The sequence below is a fragment of the Myiozetetes cayanensis genome, unplaced genomic scaffold (assembly GCF_022539395.1).
Source record: "Myiozetetes cayanensis isolate MyiCay16 unplaced genomic scaffold, myiCay2020 scf13, whole genome shotgun sequence".
Classification (NCBI taxonomy): Eukaryota; Metazoa; Chordata; class Aves; order Passeriformes; family Tyrannidae; genus Myiozetetes; species Myiozetetes cayanensis.
In genome coordinates, this window is record NW_026086937.1 from 16,491,875 (window position 1) to 16,516,080 (window position 24,206).

General features: G+C 39.3%; 1 protein-coding gene across 5 annotated transcripts in view; it reads left to right on the forward strand.

Moving 5' to 3' along the window:
• The first annotated feature begins 221 nt into the window (after positions 1-221).
• The window catches only part of PEX5L (peroxisomal biogenesis factor 5 like), a 109,057-nt gene continuing 85,072 nt past the window's right edge, over positions 222-24,206 (forward strand). For 2 of the 5 annotated variants that reach the window (XM_050308525.1, XM_050308528.1), the window contains exon 1: positions 222-628. In XM_050308525.1, the coding sequence (XP_050164482.1) occupies positions 608-628 (21 nt within the window). In that variant the 5' untranslated portion in view covers positions 222-607. The remainder of the gene's footprint in view (positions 629-24,206) is intronic. The other 3 variants (XM_050308526.1, XM_050308529.1, XM_050308530.1) reach the window with 2 other exon arrangements.

Sequence of the window (24,206 nt, forward strand, 5' to 3'; positions counted from 1 at the left end):
GAGGGAGGAAGGAAGGAAGGAGGAGGGGAGAAGGGAGGAGAAGAAGGAAGGAGGGAGGAGGGAAGGGGGAGGGGAGGGAAGGAGGCCGGGGCTGGCGGCGGGAGGCGGGGGAGGGCGGCCGGGGCCGGGGCCGCCAGGCCGGGGCGGCTGCAGCGGGACGAGGCGCGGAGCGGAGCGGAGCGGGCGGCGGGCCAGGCCCGGCAGCAGCGGCGGCCCCGCGGAGCTCCCGCCCGGCGGCCCCGCAGCCGCCCGGGTCCGCCCGGGTCCGCCCGGGTCCGCCCGCCTCGCCAGCACCCCGCCAGCGGGAACAGCTCCCGAGCAGTTGGCAGCTCCGCATCCGAGAGGGAAACACAGCCGGAGAGGCGCGGAGGGGAGAGGAGCGCAGCGAGCAGCTCTGGGTTACTGAAACCAGTACAGGAGCTGCCAGGACAAACTGAGCTTTTGCCAAAAATAGCTCTTTCGGGGTTAGCCTTTTTTTTTTTTTTTTTTTCTTTTCTTTTTTTTTTTTTTTTCCTTTCTTTTAGTCGAGCGCCCCAGCAGAAGTGCCCCAACCCCAGCGCACACCCAACCTGTCGGCCTGAGGGGCAGCTGAAGCAACCAGAGCAGAATGTACCAGGGACACATGCAGGTAAGCGGCTCCCAGCAGGATGGATGGAGAGGGGAAGCCTCGGAACGGGCTCCGCTGAATCGCGGCTCGGTGAAGTTTCAGTGGGTTGAGCGGAGGGGAGATGCCACCCTGGCACTGTGCAACAAGTGACCTGGTGCAATGTGACCGTGGCACTCCAGCTCAGGGCTAAAGGGAGCAGCTTGCCTGGGGCTGGCGCTGCTCGAGGGGGAGGATGGCAAAAGGGTTCTGTCAACTTTGTAACTAGGTGAAGTTCTGTGTGTATTTATCCGTGTGTGATGCCTGCTTGTTCAAACAGATTCAAGGGAGTATTGCAGGGCAAACATTGTTATGGCATGCCTTAAGTGACACATGTCTCCTGCCATCCTCTTGATGCATCTCTTCCTGTATGTCAAGTGAAGGGCAAACAATAAGGGAAAAGACAGAGCACTTGCTTTGCAAAATCTGCAAAGGTTTCACACCACACTAAAACCGTCGATTTGCACAGTGCACTGTGTTTAAAGGTGATGGATTTGTATTCTTCCCTCCCAACACGGGTTGAGGATTGATTTTGCTAAGCCCCAGAATGACTTTGTAGAATGAATTCAAACACATGGCTAAGAGACTAACATTTTAGGCAGAAATATTTTCTCATGATCCTATTGATCCTACATCGCCTTGGCAGAATACGCCTCTCCTTGATAAAAACATACAACTGTCTTGGACGTGATGGCTTTAACCTTGACTCCCGCTCTCCTTCACATAGCTGTTCCTTGGAAAGCCAAGCCTGTTTTGAAGGAGGAAGTGCCAAAGTGGAGTAAAGGTTTACACTGATCTCCCAAATACATTTCTTTGCTTTGGACCCAATCTGGCTTTTTGTTCACTGCCAGGAACGATGAAATGCTTTTATCACGTACAGTGGCACCAGCCTTGCATGTGGTGGTGTTTGTATTAAGGCTGTTTACAGAGAAACTGCAGCTTTACCAAGTGCAAGCTGACCACTTCTGTTTGGTGTGATTCTGCACAGCATTTAAATATCTGCTGAATGATCACTGGGGACATTAAACTTCAGTCAATGTCAGACACAGGGTTGTGTGCGATATACGTGAGTTAAGCGGGGACTCTGATTCAGCACTGCTCTCCAGAACTGAATTGTAGCAGTTACTCTTTCATGTTTGTGTTATCTGATCCAACAGTGATAAATAATGTGTCATAATACTGCTTGTAATAGGAGAGCAAACAGGTTTGAGCAAGATATGTAATCAATGGAGGGAGTATACGTATTAGCATTTATTTCTGAAAATAAGGTTAAAACACAAAACCAATCCTATAACTAATGATACTGAGTTGGACATTGCCAAATAGGTATTTACACCCTTAAGAAAGCAGAAGTTCTTTGCTATGAGTTATAGATTGCAACAAATATAAAAGGAAATCTAATGAAATCTTGAGGTGCTTGGCAGCACTTTAAATTTTCTGAGTCATTAAAAGGGTAAAATCAAACTTGCAATAGGAAAATAAGATCAAAACATGCAGATGTGTTGTGTTGTGATGTCCTTTAATTTTTTTCTTTCAAAACATTTTTATTTTTCTAGCCCAAACACAACCAAATTCTAACCAAATTCTCTTAAAAGGTTCCTGAACTAAAAATACTATTCCTATTGAGCACACTTATCATTGTTAAAAATTAAAACCCACCCGAGTTCATCACCCAAATAGATAACACCTAAAAACCCTAAAGCCTTAGGAGAGATTTTGATGTTTAGTTATATCTTTAATTAAAGCCTTTAAGTGAGTCAGCCAAAGACACTACAGGGCTAATTTCTTTGCAATGAAATGATCTACTGTAATGTTTATTAAACCATGTTGGAACATAAACTATCAAAGTTACCATACAGTATCAAACCACACAGTAATAAGAATGTAGGGACATTCTAAGCATTACAGGTCCTTTCTCGATATCCAAGATTCTTGTAACACTTCTACTAATTGAGGGAAAATTAATTGCAATTACCAACCAATCTAAAATAAGGTGAACCGTAAAACCATCCAAATTTGGGTAGATCAAGTCAGACACGTAAGTCGGTACCTGGACTTCTAAACAAAAGTAATCTCATTTTTAAAGCACTGAACACTTACAGAACTTACATTTCTTTGAGAGAAACTGGAGTATTTAGCTGGGTACTTAGCTGGGTACTTAAGCATCTAACTTAATACATCCAAATGCAACGTGATGTGCCACCTGTTCCTACACTCTTGAAAGTTATAGCGATCAAATGTAGGATCTGCCAATCATAATTTCCTTTTTTTTCTAGTGTTTTGTTCTCAGATGCAAAAGTAAAATCTGCAGAATTAATTCCATAGTCCAATTACTTTAAAAGGTGTTTACAGAGCCCATGTTTTACTGATACCCTGCTGTAACTCAGCTAATTCTTGGAATACTTCTGAAAGGGGAGAACATTAACAACTGCAACAAGGTAATAAGCATAATTACAGAGACTGGGAATTGACCTATCTTGAATAGGCATCAAGCATTATCAGCTTCAGTGGGAATTTCTGACTAAGCTCAATAAATTCTCCAAGTGTACATGAAATATACTTTGCATTTAAGCACTGCTGAAGTCCAGCACCTGAAGTACTTTACATCAGACCACAATGAGTGTATCTTTTCTTAATTCTTAGCTTATAGTACAGATTCAGTTTCTTGGATTGGTTTTCTTTCTGAATCCCAGAAAGTCACTTTAGTCATTCCAAAGACACAGGTTTAGGTTTCCCTCTTACTGTTTTACAAATGAAGCCTCACAACACAGAAATACAACAGAGGTCCTAAGCTCAAATTCCAAAGATAGTTTTTAAAAAAAAATCTAAAAAGAAGGTATGTCCTGTCTTAACATTTCCAGGTACCTTTCTGTGAGATCAGCTACTGAGTTACTCGGGCACCACGCGCTTTCACATCAAATGAGGAGAAAGGCGAGGTTGCCTTCCACAGGGCTAGCACTTCAAACAGAAATAGGATGCAATACAGTGTCATGGGAGCTCTTTTAAAGCTATTTCACCACCATAATGAGCTTAAGTTCTGATTTAGCCCTATTTACCAATCGGTTTGGTTCATGCAGTGACCGTCTAAAGCGGAGCAGGGACTGACATCGGTCCTAAGGCACGAGCTGCCTCCTGGAGCCTCAGCCCTTGGTGAGGCTTTTGCATGAGAAAGAACTTCAGATGAGGGGCACAGATTGTTTGTCTACAAACACATCCCTTCAGTTATGTCTGAAGTCCTGTTTAATTCAGTAAATGTAGTCTCTGACAGGATGAAACCTGATGGATACGGGAGCACACCCTGGGATTCACAGATAAGGCAAAAGAACTAGGTCTAAATGCTAAACTGTACAAGGTGAAAGAGAAAGTATTTCTCTCTTGGGACAATGTGTGCAATCCAAAGTGTGCTGTTTTCCATCTTCTTCAACAAAACAGTAGCAGACCAGATGGAAGCAGAACACAAGCTGAGTTCAATCCCCAATCACTGCTCTAAAATGTCTGTCATTTTCACAACCAACAATAAGAAGTTTTAAAGTTTTTACAGTATATTATATGCCTGGTACCATTCCCTCCCTTTGAATTTTATGAAAGTTCTATAAATGGGTGGAGGGTAAATTGCAATAATTTTCAGCAGCATTTGGCTTCCTACGAAGTTCAAAATAAATGCTTTCAAAACTGTTTGCCTTGATGCTGTATATAGTCAGCTTTCCCCAGCACAAATGCTTGAACAGAAGAAGTGCTTTGCCAAATGTTGGCATGGGGTTTTATGTACAGCAGTGTTATGTTTCAAGATGGCTTAATTTAGACAAAGCAGAAATCTTGACCACACATGGCTATCAGAGTTCCTCCGGCACTTTCTCGCAAGAACAGGCTTGTTAGTCATGATGCCTTGGCCAACTTCCAGATCAGATAGTTTGTCTCCTAAACTTTTAATTGCATGGGCAATCAACTTCATGCCCTTAATTCTTGTGTTGAGATTTTTATTACCAAAGATATTTAATAGTCTACCACTGTCGTTTCGTATTTACATGAAATAACCCATATTCATCATTCACATTTCGGGAAGATTTCAGTTCTCAAGCACGTACATGTATGAAAGTAGTGGGTCAACAGAAAAATAAGTATGCACACATGGAAATTCTTTGCAAGATGAAACCTCAAGGGCTTCACATGCTTTAGTGGGCCTGAAAAGTGTTGCTAGATATTTTTTAAAAAACATTTTTGCACTGATTTCTCAACACTTAAGACACATCTAACTCACTAGGAAACAGGGAAACATAACAACCTCAGGATTCACTGCAGATGCAAGTCCCATTTCAACTTACTTGGCAACCTATTAAAAATACTGTAATATTGTTGGCTACCTAAAATAAATGAACCCCAAACTATTCACCAGTTATGAATAAGAAAGAAGTCATATGCATTTTTAGGTTAATAAAACAGCTCACAAAGAATACACACAACATAAACTTGAATTCAGTGCTAAATTCCATCTCTGCTCAGCTGTTAAGTTCAACATAAACTTAATAACTTCAAGCTACAAAATTCTAAAAATATGGGCACATGGTTGGAATGCTAAGTAATCCCTAGTAATGGCAATGAACCATAACTCCTAGCCTAGCTAAAATTCTTTTACGATAAACTGATCATTTTTTTTATTTAAAATCCTTTTCTAAAAGTACTCTCAACAGTAGGGCAGTCTGTGTGTTGGTATGATTTCCATTTTGTCTTGATATTTTCCAGTTAATTCACGAACAGCTTCACGAGTTTTGAACAGCAGATTATGAACTGCTTATAAATGAAAAAAAAGCTAAAATTAATGAGCTCCCTTTCATGGAAAGAAGTCCATTCAAAGAAAGTAGGTGATATACAGCGTTTGGCGAAGCGCATTCCGAAACCTCACAAATTGTGAGCATTTGCAATGCTGGTAGAGAGGAGTGTTCCTTGAAGCTGTTAGGGAGTTTTACAAGAGCCTAGCAGAAAATCTTGCAAAGGCTCAGAAATTCTTGGCACATGGTATATTTTTACTGGGTGTAAATGAAGAAGAACTCGTACTAACTAAGGATCCACCTCTCTATCCTGGAATTAAATTCATTCAAAACATAGAAAAACAACAGTCCCCAGCACTGACATACATTTATGTTAATGTTAGTCTAAACCCACTATATAGCTTTCACTAAGGAGGCACTCTTTACTCAAGAATCATGCTGGGTGTTATTTTCTACCACTACTGTCACAATTTTCTATGCAAAGGAGGAGTACAAAAGGTTGGGATAAAGTCCACAAGTTAGGTCAAGATGAATTGTCCAAACAGAACAGGATGCATGAAAGGATGAAAAAGTAAAGTAACCACATAGACAAATTTAAAGTTCCCTTTAGGAAATGCAGTCTCACGAACTCATCTGTAGAATAATTTGTAATTTATAATAACCTTGTTTCTAAGCAAGTTGATTTTCCAGAATCTTAAAAAAAAAAAAGGTTGATGTATAAAGCAGTTCCATTTAAAACCATCTATCCAGCTTAATTTGTTACCCTTTTTGCAATAGTTAAAAATGAAAATGGTAAAAAAATTGGAATAGTACTTGGAATTAATCTACTCAGCACAGGAATTATGTACTAGTTATTTGTATATCACAGAGTCTTAAGTTTGCATAGTCTATTTCAGAAATAGCTGATCCTGCAGAACTGAAAGAAGTACTTGTCTTCCAAATCAGGTGTCATGACATGTAAACTAGGAGGTCACTTTCTGTAGTTATGCATTTTCATCATTGTCCAATAGCATTACCAACAAAATGCCTAAGGATCATAAAGAGCATATTCAGCAAATTCTTCTACCAGGTTAGGATTATTACAAACAGTCTAATATTTCATTGCTTTCCTCTCAGGCCTTTGAAATTCTGAGTCACTGGAACATGAGTTTTACTTCCAATGGTTTATTTGCATATAAATAAAGTAAATTCTAAAATATAAAGTAACTTATACTGAATGGAAAAAAAGCCCATGTCTCATCAGATTGCCTATGCCCAGGAATAGAAAACACAACGAAAGTTTAACATTAGCCCCTGAATGTGATTTTCCCAGAGTTTGCACAGTTAGTCATGCCTCAGTATTAGTGCAGTTCCTCACAAATGTTTTGTACTAAACTTCCATCAGGTTGGCATGGTAGATGTACACCTTGCCTGCCATGCCACTCACACAGATTTGCCACTATTGCTTCTCTCTTGTTCCTATTTGTTCATTTTCCCCTCTTTATCTGAGTTTGAAGGCTTTCATGAGATGTTTTGCCTCCTGCTACATTTGGACCATGGCTTCATTTCTACTTCCAACAGTAGGGCAGCCAAGCCCAGCCAGGTCATGACTGCTGTGAGCAACAGGGTCTGAGTCACCTCTCAGCAGTACTTGGTCACAAGGCAAAGATGCCCCGCAGTGAAGTTCACTGCCACGAGCAGGAAGAAGCAAACTGGTGGTGGAGGACTCTACTGCCAGCAGAGCTCCCTGCTCGCACACTGCGTCTGGGCTGGGACACTGTAGGGGAACACCACGAAAAGGGAAGTAGCCAGCTTTAAAAAACAACCTGACTTTTTACCTACAATCACTACAACGTGTTTGCAGGGTAGTCCTATGCCCGTGGACCTGCTCTTCTCACGTGCTTGTCTATTTTGGCAATACCTACAGAAAAAGGACCACGCTACAGTCTTTGTGACTTTCTCTATAAAATGTTCATGTTCACTTGTCTTAGAGCAGTCTACTGCCTTCTGGGAACTTAGAGAGTTAATTTCATGTCATTTCCTTAAAACACCTCTTATCCTAATATGGATGCTGAATTTAATACAAACTACCAACACCCTTGGACAGCATTTTCCAATAAACATACAAAACAACAGCTATGCATTTAGAACAACAAAACCATATGTGATAAGGGAACTACTGCACAATTAATTCAGACAAACAATCTTTTGTTGATCACATTAAGACTTTGTTAAAAAATACATTAAAAAATTAAAATACTCTTATTTGCTGACACTTAGTAATGAGACCTTCAGAATTATTTTGACATTCATTTGCTATCAATCATTTGGCTTTATAGACTTCAATAGTTTTCAAAAGCCGGAGACACAAACTTTAAAATTTGCCTTACCAACATTAGGATCAGCTGTGTCTTGCCTTTACATGTAAGTGGAAATTACACTGATGTAAAAAAAAAAAAAAAAGAAAAAAAGAATCATTTCCTTCCAATCCTTTTCCACATTAATCCCTGTTTTCCAAACGTCACCAGTTGGGTTCCAAAGTTACAGTGTCAAGTAGGGAGTACACATGGCCTGGATAGGGGCAGGAGAGCTGTCACAAAGTGCATTTTCAAATACAACATTTTCTAACTAATAGATGTATCAAGAAAAAGGTTCAGGATCTCTTATTCACTGTTCATTAAAAATCAATTGAGGGGTCACTTGACCGTTTAAGCCTACTCTGAAATATAAGGATATGTTTCTCAATTAGTAACACTGAATATTAGAGTTTAACTTCACAGAGTTACCTAAAGTCAATTTTGCTAATATTAATATAGGAATAAGCAAAGACTAAAACAAATAAAAGCTTTTTGAGACATTATGTAAGACTGAGAGTAAACATCCCATTTTGATACAACAGTAATCCGTCAGAACCTTTTAAAGTCCTGATAGGAAGATCTGAAGAAGAAGGTCTGTTTTATGCAGAAGAACAGATTTATGTTAAGTAGAAGGATGGCCTTAGTCTTCACTGTGGCCTTGGACACTATTGTCATAGGAGCAACGACAGAAATGTCACTGAAATGATTATTGAAATAAAAAATATGGTTTGACAGGTTTCTCATCAATGTGACATGCTGTTATTCATGGAAATTTAACAAGGAATATAATATTCCAATCGCAGGCTTCAGATGTTGATGAGATCTTTCATCTTTTGCTATTTGTTGTCTAACACTGTTCAAGAAACAGGACAATTTTAAGAAGGCTTTGAAAAAAGAATACAAGGAAGAATGTTGGATAAAAGAGAAGAGGAAAATTATGGTGTGTAATAGAGAAAACAATGCAAAAGAATGCAAACTAGGAAGGAAGTGCTGATTTTGTTCTGAGTAGCAGAAAACATTGTTAATATTACCACTGCACTCAATCCAGGTAACGTTGCACAACGTGGCAAGGTAAATACAACTGGAAGGGATGCACAGGATTGCCTGAACCTGTGCAATAAACAAAGAAATCTGAATTATTAGAAAACAGCTGAATACTATATGGAAATAGTGAAAGAATAATTATCCCTGCAGCACTCACAATAAAAAATTATGTGCAGTTCAGGAAAGACAGAAAACCAAAAGTGTTGGTCATATTAGGAACATGGATCTCAAAAAAAGTGAGCAAAAATTTTGTAAGAAGCTTCAGAACTAATATTTTCAATTGTTAAATTGTTAAGGCTGTGCCAAGAACACACAGGGAATGGAGCTAAAATGGATATCTCCATTTTTCCTTTCCTTCCTCAAAGGCAGAAGGAAAAAGTACAAGTTGCCTAAAATAAAGCTTACTTAGATCTTTAAAGTATGTTAAAGCAACCACTGAAGATTTTCAATTTTGTGAAGAAGAAGGGGGAGGAGAAGCAAAACATACTCTAGGTGGCATTTGTATTATGGATAACCTGATTTATGGTGCAAACCCAAAATGGTTATGAGGGTATGAATTCTGCAGCTATTACAAGTGTGTGAAGCAAAAGCTCATGCAGAGGCACTCTATACAGTCTCCACCCCAAACTGGTATATTAAACTGAAGACTTGGCAGAAAATACATTATAGTATAGTTAGGAATCCAAATAGAACAAATATATCCAGATTTAAGATTAGGTGAGAAAAATGGTTAGACAGCTAACAGCCCAGATACCCACATGGCTATCTTTAAAGGTTTTAGGGAACAGGCTTTAGGGAAAATTAAACAAACACAGACACACAAAAAAAAAAAAATGGAAAAAATGCTGTTTGCATTTATCAAGAAAAGATAACGTCAGGCTTCCCTGACAGCATTTTCTGTTATTGTAACTGGGGTTTAGGCATGGGAGGTGTAACTGCCTTGATCTATATGATCTTTGGTAAGCATTTGTTATGGTGCCACAAAAGAAATTATTATTGAAGCTGGAGAAAGTAAAGAATAGTAGTAAATCTGTAAAGAGGACAAGAAACTCATTCATGGGGAAATGAAAAATAGAGCATTAAAGAAAGGACTGTCAGACTGAGGAAAGTTTGATAGGGAAGGTCTGTGTGGATGACGTTTTGAAACCGATACCTGATGTTTCACACATAAATGTACCAGAAACAGGAAGGTGGTGACTACATTGGTTGATTACTCAGTGCTGGGAAACATTGTCAATACTGGGGAACATCACCAGTACTGATGAGTTTCGGGCCACTGTACAGAGGGAACTGTCTGTACTTCAACAATACAAACACGATTACATTTAACGGCACGGTGTACTGCTGATCATCAATAACAAAAAATCTCTACCCTAAGCCATGAACTACCATTTAGAAATTATTAAGAAGAAAGACCTGCACATACAAGATGGCTATAAGTTGTCAATATGATATATCCATAAAAAAGATAGATGCAGTTCTAGTTTTAGAAGAGGGTTTTTTTCCAGAATAGTCAGTACAATAATGATGCCACTTGACAATGCCACTAGCAGATTTTCAGTTGAGAATCTTGTAAGAAGAGAGTCATGAAAACAGGTCCAAAGAAGGATGATGAAGGAGAAGTCTGTCTTGAGAGAACAGACCAAAAGATTTTGGCTTATTTTGTTGAACAAAATGACAGCTCAGCAGGACCATAATCACAGCATGTAAATGCATCAGGGAGATAAACACCAGATATGGAAAAACCTAAATTAGCTAAGGACAAAACTGGCACGGGAACAAATGGATATTAACTGGCTGTGAATAAATTTAGGTTGGAAATTAGAAGAAGGTTTCTGATCATTAGAGCAATCAAGACTTCCAGTAGCCTTCCAACTGGAATAGTGGAGGCAAAAAACCTAATTACTTTAAAGATGAAACACAATCAATTTATGAGAGATTTGGTATGACATGCTGCCTATGGGACCAGAAGATTGAGCCTCAATAACCCAGCAACAGCATCCTCCCTGTCTTCACAGAATCACAGAACAGGTCAGGGTGAAAGGGACCACAGTGGGTCACCTGGTCCAACCTCCCTGCTCCAGCAGGGTCACCCCAGAGGACAAGGCACAGGATTGCATCCAGATGGTTCTGGGATATCTACAGTGAGGGACTCCAAAAGCTCTCTGGGCAGCCTGTTCCAGTGCATGGCCATGGCACAGTAAAGAAGTTCTTTCTCATGTTCAGGTGGAACTTGCTGTACATCAGTTTTTGCCTGTTGTCTCTTGTTCTATTTCCTGGCTCCATCCTCTTGGCACCCACCCTTCAGATATTTATACAAACTGATGAGGTCCCCTCTCAGTTGCCTCTTTGAAACCATCTTCTGAAGCCTTTCAGAAGTCTTCTTAAATTTCTTTGACTTCAGCAGAGACAAACCCTGATTCTTGTTCAGAAAGACCAAAATACTCAACTTCAAGAAGTCAGAAGTCTGCCTATTATGGTTGTAGAGGGCTTGACTGCCTTCACAGCTTCATTAACCTCCTGCTAAGAGACCCACGCAGGCAGTGACAAATTAGTCTCACTTTGCCTAGTCCAAAACATCATTTTGAGTACTCGTAGAGCTGAGCTCTACAGTTTGAATACTCTCTCTGCCAGCTTCCTTATCAACTCTCCCACTCAACTGAACTCGTAGTTTTGCTTCATATAAAACCTTAATAATCAGAGGAAATGTATTTCCCCCATGCAGCTAAACTCTGTGGTTCACACTGGAAACATTGAAGCTTTTCACCATCTTGTATTCACGTCCCTGCAAGCAGGCACTGAGGGTTTGAATCACCAGCTGTGTTAACACTGTGTAACAGTGAGCTTAAATTTATTTCAATAATAGCCAAAGTGTGTGTGCATGAGGATCTAAAGTACAATCCATCAGATCTAGGAGGGATATTTTCCCTGGCCTCAGCAGAGCCAGGACACGGCTTTTTCTCCATACGACTGCCAGCTCGCTTTTCCCTCCTGTGCTCCAAAACTAAATGCAATGGTTATTATTGGTCTTAAACAAGAGAATGGGTTCTCTGGTTTCCAGTCCCAGTCAGGAAAAAAGTACTGAACTCACTTTGGACTGTTCTCTTTGAAGTCAATCACAGAACCACGTCTTAGAGTCAGTCCTACGTCCCTTCTAGTAAAAGACTGAGTCAGAAAATTATTTTTGGGTTTATTCAGACTTATGAAACTACTTCAGGATCTGATTGCTGGGGTTCCTGCCCCATCTCAGATCATAATGGATGTGATTTGCATCCCACAATGTATCAGGCTGATGGATGTCCATGAACACTTCATCACAGTTTGGTAATATCCTTACAGTCTTGCAGCTCCTGGTTGTTGGAAGTGCTCACTGCAGTTTACTGAGCATCTCTTGGCTACTCAGATTTCAGAATTTCAGGAGTCACACCAACAAAGAGTTTCCAAATAGGTGAGATCACTGGATATTGGCTAGAGAAAGATATTGGAAAGCATATCACTAAATTTACTGAGCAGGGAAACAGGGTGATGGCTTGATGAGTTAAGTAGTTTTTCCTGCCAGTACACAAAAAATGAATGCTTATTTCCAAAGTGTTTTATAGTTCTCAAAGAGTAACTAAATTTTACTGCATTTTCCTCAAGTAGTCACTGCCAAATATCAGAAATAAAATTTTGAATGAACCAAATGAAACCAAAGTTTGTCAGGCTAAGGTGTATGCCCATAGTGTGCCCATGGACACTATGAATGCCCATGAAGAACTGAAAATACAAAACACAGGAATAGTAAGGTTTTTACTGACTTTTTTACAGCTCTATTCTCAAGGAAATAGAATTCTTTGCTTACAGTACTGTACAGGATTATTTTTCGACTATGATGAGTTTGATGTCTGCATGGTGCTTTCAATATATCACTGCCAGCAGGCTGTCTTTGTTTGCTGGTCTTTCTTGCTAAATCAACGTTTCTAAAAATTAAAATCCCACCCAGTATTTCAGAAGATAAGAAAGTAGTTACTTCACCTGCACATTCTTTTGGACAGGAGTCCACAAGGAGCACAAAAGAAACATTTACACTCATCTACAAGAAAAAACTTAGCACTGTTCATTTTCTCACTGTGATATTTATATAACACATTCTGGCTTATGTTTTATTTTGAAACCAATGAGATGATGGCTGGACTGTATTCTCACTTCAGCTGACAATTAAATACACACCTCTCAAAGACCTGCTAATACTTTACAGAATACTCTGTGTTTACTAGTCAGAGACAATTAAGTGTTCAAATTCTTTCATGGGTTTCTTTGACTCTTTCTAGCTGACACTTCTTGAAAAGCAATAAAATGACTGCTTAAGGGTTCAACTACACTTGTCATTTGTTTCTCCTCAATAAAATTATTTTCATAAAGGAAAAATAAATGTATTATAGTCATTACACTTAATTTTACTCTGACTTATATTTTCAGGTTCTCACTAATTAATAGGAGAAGCATTTATTTAGTGTGTCTGGTTACCATTTGTTTCTCTCCAGCTTTAGTTTTGGGCAGTCTATCAGAATTTGTGTTTATGGGTAGCAAAATTATTTCTGAAATATGAGAAGCATAATTTCCAGAGGAAATCTGTTGCAGATTTCTGTCCTGTGTCACCTTCTTATTAATATTTAAGCACTGGCAGAGGACCACAGCAGCATGTACTCATGAACTGTAAAATTAATTTACAAAGATGCTACTCTATGTTCATCTGCTCCCCATCCAATGAAATCCTGAAGTCCTGGTTTCACTAAAATCAGTGATAAAGATACCATTCACTTCAGTGCAATTGGGATATTGTTAAGAATCTTTCACAGTGGGAGTCACTGTTCCTTGCCTCAAAGTAGTCTCGAAAGGGATGTCTTCATTCTGTGAGAAAGAGCTGGTGTAGAAGTAGGCAAAATCTTACTTTGAGGGTTTGTAACTGTTTACTCTCCCTTTGTATGTGGTGGTGCATGCAAGTTCTGTCCAGAAACTTTCTGGATCCAGGAGTAACCTCCAAAGTTTATGGCAGTCTCTCTGTAGTTAAAGTTCCCGCTTTACCATTGCCACAGATTTACTACAGGAACTTGTACAAGGCACTTATTTTCGATGTTCTTCCATCAGTGACAGAGGAATAAAAGCACTTCCATCATCCCAGGATGTTATCCAGATGTATTAAAACATATAGAAACACATGTTCAGCCAGTTAAGGAGACTACTTTTGTTTTTAATGCCTCAGCCAATTTTTTATCCTTATAAAAGTAAAAAGTCATCTTAAAATAATTTTTAAATTTGAATCCAAGCTTTTTGCCAGATTTCACACAGAAATTTTGGTGTAACAGCATGTTACAGGATTCAGTGCCCTCCACAGAACTGAAGTGGTAGGTGAGTTGAAAGAGAGATAACACAATCCCAGATACAAGAGGTTTCTATTCAAAATATAGAAAGAGGCATTTTCAAGACAATTAAGATATTTTAGTCTGCATAACTACATTCAGGTGAAACACTTCAGTGAATATGGCAATTTAAGATTAATACCTTTATATTACCTGGTGCACATCCTTGCCCATGTGATTCTTGGTTTATTATGGTTTATTATAAAAGCAGCTGTGAGAGGGGGCCTGCCAGTTGAGGCAGCAATGAGACACACACGGCCCCAGCTGCTGGAGCACTCCTACAGGACAGGGAATGTGCCAAAGGCATCCTGGATGTCACTCTGGTCACCAGCTGCTTTAACAGCTGGTATAAATCTCAGCCTGCCCCATGGGCAGAGGAGGATGCACACATTCACTTTTCTCAAGCTATGTTAGGAAAGGCGGTTTCAGCAAAACCTGCTGCTAAAGGCCATCGCTTTTGCGTTAAGGGGATCCCAGTTTTGAACGCAGTTCTTTGTCATTGGACTGTGTCAGCTGCAGGCTACTGCTTGTACAGGCCCACACCAGCTCTCTGGGGAAGATCACCAATCTCTCAAAAGAGTTAAAAAGCGAAAGATGTGACACTTGGACTTCAATTCCCTAGGGATTCCTGTTTAGGAAGGTAAATGAGTTGTTAGTCTATTTTCCTCATTATGCTGCGCTTCCTTTAGAGCTATTACTACTAATGATACTCAAAATTATCACTAGTGCATCTTAGAGATGGAAAACAGACTTAAAATCAAATAGATCTTGAATTGAGTGGAATAGATCACTGTAAGCTGCTGAGCTATACCTCACCCTGACATCTGCAGAGGCCCTTTTAGTCCAAGGGATGATACAGATGTAATTAGAAGAGAACCTGATGGAAGATATCAGAAATATTAGAAATACATATATATATATATATATTACATATATAATTAGATATATATAATTATATATGTAATATATATATAATATATGAGAAATAACAAATAACAGCTAAATAACATAATGTCATGGATTAATTTTGAGAAGCTGTTTAGGAATAAAAGAGTGGGTTTTTTTCACCAAGTGCTGAAATACAGAACATGCTAAAGACATACAGACACCGTGAAACCCAACCATTTTAAGAGAAAGCAAAAAGAACGACCAGAGGGCACTGCTGCTGGCTAGGTATTTGTTAATTTTTCATGTGAATTTATTGCATATGTAAGTGATTGAATTAGTAGCACTGACAGGAACCCAGGCACAGTAAAAGCTTCCTGATACTGACACAGCACTGCTGGAGCTGTGCACTCCTGACCATTAGCGATCCCGCTGCCGGAGCCCCGGGCTCCAGGCGGAGGCTGCGGAGCACACGGGAACGGGACCGAGCGAGGAGTCCTTCCCTGACAAAGAACAGGATGAGACCACCACACTTTTTTAGATTAATGACCTCCTTTGGGCTCTGATGCCAGGCTCCAGGGGAGGAAGTCCAGTGCGAGCTAATATCATGCTACCAAAATACTGCAAGGTAAGTTTTGGGGGGGGGGGGAAAAAAAAACAAAAACATTAAGAGGATTTTGTGTTTTGTGGTAAAGAGACTAAACGTAAAGGAGTCAGAAACAGGCAGCTTGCAAGAGATGCTCTAAGGTACAGGAATCAGAATGATTTCCCACCTTTGAGAAAAGAGGGTCATTTCCAGATACTCAGAGGCTGAGCAGTGAAATCTGGATCTTCTGTCAGCGAGCAGTAGATTGCTTCAGAACAGCAAGGCTTTGAGAGCAAACTAGGGGAATGCAAATTGCACATCTAATAATTTAAACATGCAAGTGTATTGCCAAATACTACCATCTAAAAGGAATATAGATATCATGGCTGCTATGAAGTCCTTAGGGAAGCTCATAACCCTTTGGGAACCCTTTCCTCCTTTCCTGCAACATATTAACCTTTTGACCACGTCGGTGCTTAGATCTGCATAAAGAAATTGTACCCACAAACAGTTACAGTTGGTGAGCAGTGAGAACAACACCGTGCAAAACATCAGGGATGCAGGATGTTGTGCGAATTCTGTATCAAAACCTCATAGCCAAGAATAGATACAGATCTAAAAAAAAACCAAAGGTATTTCAGATGTATTATGAATGTGCAGAGGAGCAGCCACAGGGAAACGTTTCATTGCTGTCTTATAAACTGTGTTCCTGTAGCATCAGATTGTGACAACTTATAAGAACATAATACGACCCTTTCCTAAGAGTAACGCTGCTGGATTTAATGGTGCTGCTAATGGACTAAGATTTTTCTTGGAGTAAGAGTGCCATGAACCAGCCCTCACTCACCACTTCCTGTTTACTTGTGGTTTATTCTCTAGAGCAATCACGTATTTCTCTCACTGGAAACTTCCGCTTGTTACTAAAAAAAAAAAAAGAAAAATCATTGCTTAAGATTTTCATTTTTATATCATTCATCCTCACGGAGGGATTTCTTTTCAAGTCAATCGTTTGACATGTAGAAGAGTGAATGAATTAACTGTTCTTTGATTAAAGTGGTACTCTGCTCTACTCTGCTGAGTGGTAGAGCTTCACTTAACATGTTCTTTTGCAGGAAGTCTAGACAGCCTCTTCTAAAATTTCATGTACGCATCATTTGTAATTCATATGGACAATTTTAGTCATTTAGTAAAGTTGCTTCAATATTTTCTGTTTTATTGAAAGTTATTTCATTGCTGCAAGCAAGGTATTTTATTTTATGATTTTCCATATGGTTGATCCCAAAGGAGAAAACACAAAAGAGTTCCAAATTAAATTCTAATCCAATTTAACAACAGCTGGAACAAAAGGAAATATTAGTTATTAGAATTCTAGAACCTCAGCCTCATGGTAGCATGAAAAATGAAGCTGATCATACAGAAGCTTCAACTGTTTTAAGTTTTTATCTCTGTACAAATATTCCATGAACAGCTAAAGACAAAATCAGGCAGAAGCTCTCACTGAACTACAACATTGCACCAATGACAAAATCATAAATAAACATAAATTGAGGGGCACAACTCATAGTAAAACTAGCAAATGTTTTTGACATTTGGACCACACTTGTTGTTACAAAATAGGTGCATTCCAATACCTTGACAGATTTTGAGGCTAGAAGGATCCACTTATGTCATATGAACTGTAACACAATGAAGCTTGATGGACTGTGCACTCTTGACACAAGTGATCCTCAAGATCATTGTTTGAATGAGAACAGCACATACTCTGGAAAAATATCTAGTTTAAGCTTAAAGACTTAACTGTTGGGAAATCTACTCTCACTTGTTCAAGATATTCCAGTAGGGATATTCCAGATTGTTCAAAGCTTTTCATTATATGGAAAAGGCTTGAAATTATATTTATGGCTTGGATAGTGCAGCTAACTCAGGACCTGTGTAAATAAGCACATGAAAGATTCAGTTAAAAGTGTCTCCTTGTTCCCAGCGCAGCATTTCAGTTCACTTACAGTGGACAAAAGTGGCAGTTGGAGGAGCTGGAGGAAAAAGCCTCAAGGCAACAGCAGTCTCTTGCTATATACAGCAAAAAATGTACATCTTACAGTGTAAAAGTTTCCATTGCCATTGCAGGAACCAGGATTTCACCTCTAGTCTTGTAGGAGGGAATTACGATCAACTTTTAGAAAAGAGCTGGGTCACGAAACAGGAAGGCTGCTTTGGAGAGCAAATTTAAAATCAATTCATGTGTATATGTCAGGAGTGTGTATATCTATATAGTAAGCCAAATGCAGTCTATCCACTGAGGTAGTTTAATCATAATTCTATTTCAGCGTTTCCTCAGAAAGTTCCTGGCAATGAGAGTTTTCACAGTCCAATTAACACAACAGGGAGTGACAGCCTCTAAGCCTGAAAACAACTCTCACAGTAATCTGGACAATGCTACAGATGAGAAACTCCTCTTTTATACATGGAAAGGTAATCAGATTATTCAACCAGTTGCAAAACACAGAAGAACCATTTTTACCCACACTAAGAATGGAAGCAAAAGACAAAGAAGTTTGTACTTGTCAGTGAAAGAAATAGGTTAGCATGTGTCCTGATTTGGGAAGAAGAATAATCAATATTTAAAGACACTGAGCAGACTACAGTTGGAGACAATCCTCCCTACAAGAGAATGTTAGAAGCCAAGAAAAGGGTAGAGGAAAGCTGAAAGGGAAATAACGTTGTGCTGGTAAATCAGCTCAGAATAGTGAATGCATTGACTCCACTAGAAACATCTCTTTCCCCCATGCAGTGGAAAGGAAAAACATGGCACACTATACCACTGATTATCATTTATGATAACCAAGCCAGTAGTCCCAGTACTCCATGAAGACACCAATTTCTTGTATTAATTCCCTTCTCCTAATTGATTAACATAAATAGTAGTAATTTCCATGCAGCTGATATCAAAATGAAGTCCATGTTTTGGAATTGTTTTTTGTGCAAGCAGAACAGAAATGGAGTGACCTTGTGTGCAAAATGCATTACTAAATATTTGACTATATAGCTGGACTAGTCAGATAGAAAATATTAAATTATAGAAGCTCATATATACATCAGACAGTATGATATTTAGTTCCTTTTCCAGAAATTATTCAATGTCATTAATTCAAACCAAAATGCACCTACCATATATTTTTTAATGCTAGATTAGGACTCAAGGGATGTTTTCATTATTCCCTCATGACTATACAAAGGCATAAAAAAATATCTCTATAGGGAATCCACTTGTTTATGAAGCAAAACCTATTTGTTTTATTTAGAATAGTCTCAGCAGACCTCAGGTCGTGCAATGAATCTCTGCCTGGCTGCTGTCAGCCCTACTTAGCTAAAGCAGCACCTTTGAATTTCTAACACTTGGACCAATAACACTTTTTTTTTCCTCCCAAGTACTTTATTTGTATTTATTCAGCGGTGAAAGTTGATAATGATTCACCGACAAGATTATGTGCCTGCACCTTTCCCTTGCAGCTGTATTTACTCAAAACAAAGCCACTTAAATGAGCCTTAATCAAGACACATCATTCTGCTCGCTGCGGGTGAGCAAATCCACTCGGATCCCCTCAGCTGGGAACGCCAGCAGTGAAGCCCCAGATTAGAAGGGCAGAGCAAACTGGATTTGTTGGGATGTGGCATCAGTGTCACGTTTGGCTGATTTTAAAATTCACCTGGGTCCCCTAAGTACTCGCCAAAACACGTGTGGTTTCTTCTCTGTTGAGCCATTGCTTGGAAGCCGATGGAGGAGCTCCCTGACGCTCGAGCATTTGCTTTGGCAGCACAGCTCTTCCTAAAATATGTCCCACTGATCTCAGGGCAAGTGTCAGTCCTCGTTCTGCCCTGTGACCAGTTCCAGCTGCCAGCTGCAGCTGGGGGTCACAGAGGGTGGTTCCACATGGAGAGCAGTGTCAGCTGTTAGATGGAAATTCCCAGGGAAAGATATCTCTTTTTCCTGAAAGCTTACTTAATTATGATCAGGGGCGAAATTACAGTGAGAAAACTACTGGAAATTGAATTACTAAAAGATAAAATAATTAAAAGCTTTATCAATAACTACTGAGTGCCAGACATCTTGCTTAAGGGAAGCCTGTCTCCTAAATGCCATCCATCAGTAGTATTTAAATAACATTTTGACAGTCCAACTTACCAAGTTATCTGAAGAGTTTTCACAGAAACTGAACAGGATACATTAAATCCAGACAGTATGTGAGATACTTGTGATCCCTATATGTCAGACTTGTCGGGTTCTGCCACACTGCCCTGTGTAACTTGGCCAGAGCTCACTGCATGTGACTGCGTACAAGTCACAAGCCAGAGTCATTAAAAAAAAAAAAAAATCGATTTACTGAGTAATAGTAAATGTTCTTTTAATTACTTTTACTCCACTTTCACTCCATCACCTCCCACAAAAAATTGTGTCTGAAGTGCTTTCTCTATGGAGTATGAGCTGAAGTTAATTCAGTACCTACGACTTACCAATACATCAGTGACAATGCAGAGGAAATAAATGACAAATTTCCAGTGGCTCCAACAAAATAGCTGGAGCACCTTGCCATGAGACTCAGACTTTTATCTTTCCCCTTGAAACTGTGGATCCTGTATATTTTATGCTCTAAGCACTAAAGAAAAAACCAGAATGGGCAGATGCCAGAAGTAAGACAACCGTATTTTAAAACACATAAACACTGAGGAGTAAACTCTGTTTGCCAGTCTGAGGTTGTGGGAACCTTCTGGGGGTTGGCATCAACCTGCACATCTGAGCTCATGGCAAGGAGTGGGCAAGGCCACAACTGCTGCAGTTCTATCTGCAGAGGCTGTGCTTGTTCTGTAAATTCTTAAAATAAATCTCTATATATTTTATCAGGACGGCAACCTGAAGTTCAAGTGTCTTGAATGATTGTTCACTTTATCTAAAATATTAAATGGATTTTAAAAAATGAAGTTTTCCTTCAAAACTAGCATTTATGGCCCAATTACTGTGGAACACAATGTGAGCCTTGTGGGAAATAAAGCTATTTGTGCAAGATTATGAGGAACCTTTTTCAAACAGTACGCTTTTGAACATCCTCAGCTCTATAGCCATATTTACTTAGAAAAGGTGGCTTTTAACTCTGTGACTACTGTTCTCCAGTGGTAGATTTAAGAATAAGCTACAGAAATCAACCAAAATCTGTTTTCACATGAAGCTGAGATCATTTGTATATACAAGAAATAAAGAACTGAACTTTTTCAAATAGGCAACTTGCAGAACTAATACTTCAGGCAGAGAAATACAAGATTAAACAGACTCATTTAGAAGGTCACAGAAAGAGACTGCAAAAAAAAAAATTCTATTCCGACTTCCTACCGAACTTATAATGGAAAAATATTTTGTGATATTAGGAAAATTTGTAGGACTGTAACCTCTACATAATAAGAGTATTCTTTTCCCCAGAAAATCAATAGTTGTCTCTTGACTAGAGGTAATCACTAAGGCTAAAATTCTAATTGCATTTTGGCAGAGCAAGCTTTTATTCATATGTGTACTTTTATATGCATAACCAGAAAAATAAAATTAAAGGAGATATATGATATTAATGCAAAACTGCCAGCAAATACCAGAATATCATCTCCAAAAGAATTCTAAAAAATCTTGCTTTGTGTGTGGACTCTCACATTTTCTTATCAACCCCTCTGTCTTGAACCTTTAATGTTGTGCTGAAAGTTATCCCATACAGACCACAGAGTTAGCAAAGCAAGAATAAACATTTCATACCACTATTTGTCAGCCTGGCATATACCAAAGATCTTTTATTAGGATCTCAAGGTCAAGTTCTTCTATATCCTTGGATAATAATGAAGTTGTAACAGGGAAATGGTACTGTAAGAAGTATTGGCAAATTAGGTGTTCCAAGGTGGAAAAGGTAGGTATTAGATACTAAAGGTAGGAAAAGGCATGCCTGGAGGCTATCCTTCTCTTATATGGAAAACCAGAATTTGGATTTGGAGCCTTTTTCGTATATTTTGTAATTAAACCAGGACTCCACATAGCTGCCAATGAAGTTTCTATCACCCTTTCCCTTTCTCATTTTCTTACTTTTATGTCATCATTTAAAATTTTTTTCTGGCCTATCATGAAGCCTTCCACCTGAGAATTCGCTTTTTCAAGTCCACTTTCTACCTTCTAAATCCCCTCACAAAATACAGAAATTACCCAACTCATTCACTGTTCTAACCACATTTTTTTCTTCTTTTTGGAGTCCTTCCATCATGACAAGTTTAATCACCCCACCTAAAGCATATATACAAAAAGGAGATCCAGACAAAGCTCTACATTACCTGATTAATGTAGAATTATGCTCAGAAAACCATTCAGATCTGCCATCACATGCTTTGTCCATCAGTGTCTTATTGTAAATATATAATCCCTTTAGCACAGAATTTAAATCCTATGGCATTTTAAATACAGTGAAGTTTCAGACTGCTTCATACCTGGTTTATGTTTGTTATAATCTGAACTAATATCTTGAAATAGTATTAATTGTTAACCATTATAATACAGCAAGTTATCTATTTTTTGAAGGCATAGGACAGGAAATGCTAAATCCTACACCATTATAAACAATTTTGTACATCCATAGCCCTAATCCAAGATAAGTGTACATACATACACTAAGAAAAATCCATTGTTTCAGCACATCCACAGGATTGTGTAGGAAAACAGCTCAACCTGTTAAGAAACAGCTCACATCAGCACTTTCTGCACTGTGACCCAGCTACTTCATCTCAGTGAGCTTCAGCCTGTTTTTCTGGCTGGCACTGGTGAGCAAAGAGATACTGAGAGTGAAAAACAAAACGAAAGTTGGGGTGAGACATTAGCCTGAGAAAGCTGCAGAGGAGATCTCTTTATCTAACTCCATTTCTCACAGGCTTGCAGGCACCCACCAGTGAACTGCAAAAGCCTGTTCATTTTCCACACATTCAAGAAAAATTAAGTTGCCTAAGATTTAGCATCTTTTAAAAAACACATGGGCAGCCTCAATCTAGGTTGTAACCAATAAGAAATTACTGCAAAATTTCACCATAGCTGATAGATTTATAGACAGATGACCTGGATACACTAACATGTCATCTCCAAGCTTTTTGGGACTCAGGCCCTTGTATAAGGAGGAGAAAGCCCTCTCTGATTGTGTTGATCTGTGGACATGTTATAAATATGAGTTTTCAATGCCTGTAATTCTTCCATTTTTACCAGCATCTCCCTAATGACTGAGAAAAGAATGACAAATACACACTAAATCCACACCCATCTCATTCATACTCAGGCAGAGAAGGACAAGTGTAACAGTGGTCAAAGAGCTCTGCCTTAAAATGCTCACAGGAGTAGGGAGGGAACGGCAGAGGGGGAAACCCAGCTCTGGTTGGAGGCTGGAATGAAATCACCCAACCAAACTGGGGGTGCTGCAGAGGCAAGTGTTGTACCTGCTGTCCTTCTTACTCATGTAGTGTTTTTATGAGTATGGTATCTTAAACAATTCTCACTTATTTCCAGGATGTCGTAGGAAATTGTGTCAGTTTTATCTCCATCTCGTAAACAGTGAAAGGTAAAGAAAGAAGTCACTTCTCGATGCTGCACGGCAGACTGAGAGGGAAAACACACCAAAACTTTTATATCTAAATTTCAGTATCTAAATTAGCTCCCTGGGTGCCTTTGAAATCAGCAGGCTCCCTGTGAGAGCCAATTCAGGCTGTCCCCATGACTGGACCAGTGATGTGCCTAATGCTGGATTATAGAAGGAGGCATCCACTAACTCCCAAATCCCACTCAATAATGCTGCCTTTTTATCTTCATTCAGTTCCTTCCCTCTTCCAAGAGACAGTGCCTGAAGGAAACATGGCATTTGCAATTCCAGTAGGCCCACATCATATGTGTATGAGGCTGATCTGCAGAAAACTCCTGCAGTCCTGCACGAAGCAACAGTTTGTCTGAGAAATTCGTGCTTTTAGGATACAAACCAATTTTTTGGTCAGCACTTCTAATCAAATGGACAAGTCACATTTTCTACTGGAAATCGTAACATTGCTGCCTTTTCACTCTGATGCTCCAGTATGCTGCAGTTGTACCATAAATCTCCATGAGACAGATTGTCTGTCTGCTTTAAAAGTGGTTCACAAACACAAAGTCAGGGGGAGGAATCCTAAGAGGAAGTAGCACAATATGCAGTTTTTTCCCACTTCTCACATGTGGGAAGCAGTAATACTAAAGTGCCCTCAAAGAGCTTTCAAGCTTAATTTTTCAAAATATAGCCTCTTTTTTAGATAATAACTCATACATTGCTAACAACCTCCAGGCAGCAAGCCTGAGCACAGAGTCTGAGAAATTAAGCCAATGCTGTTACCCTACAGGTTGTGTTTGTGCTAGTAAAAGGTCAGGGAAAGTTCCTGGACACTGGACTGTAATAATCTGTAGTGTTAGGCTGCCATAATGGTCCCTGACATGCTTTCAGCCCATGTTAGCTTGTGATCTTCCAAACA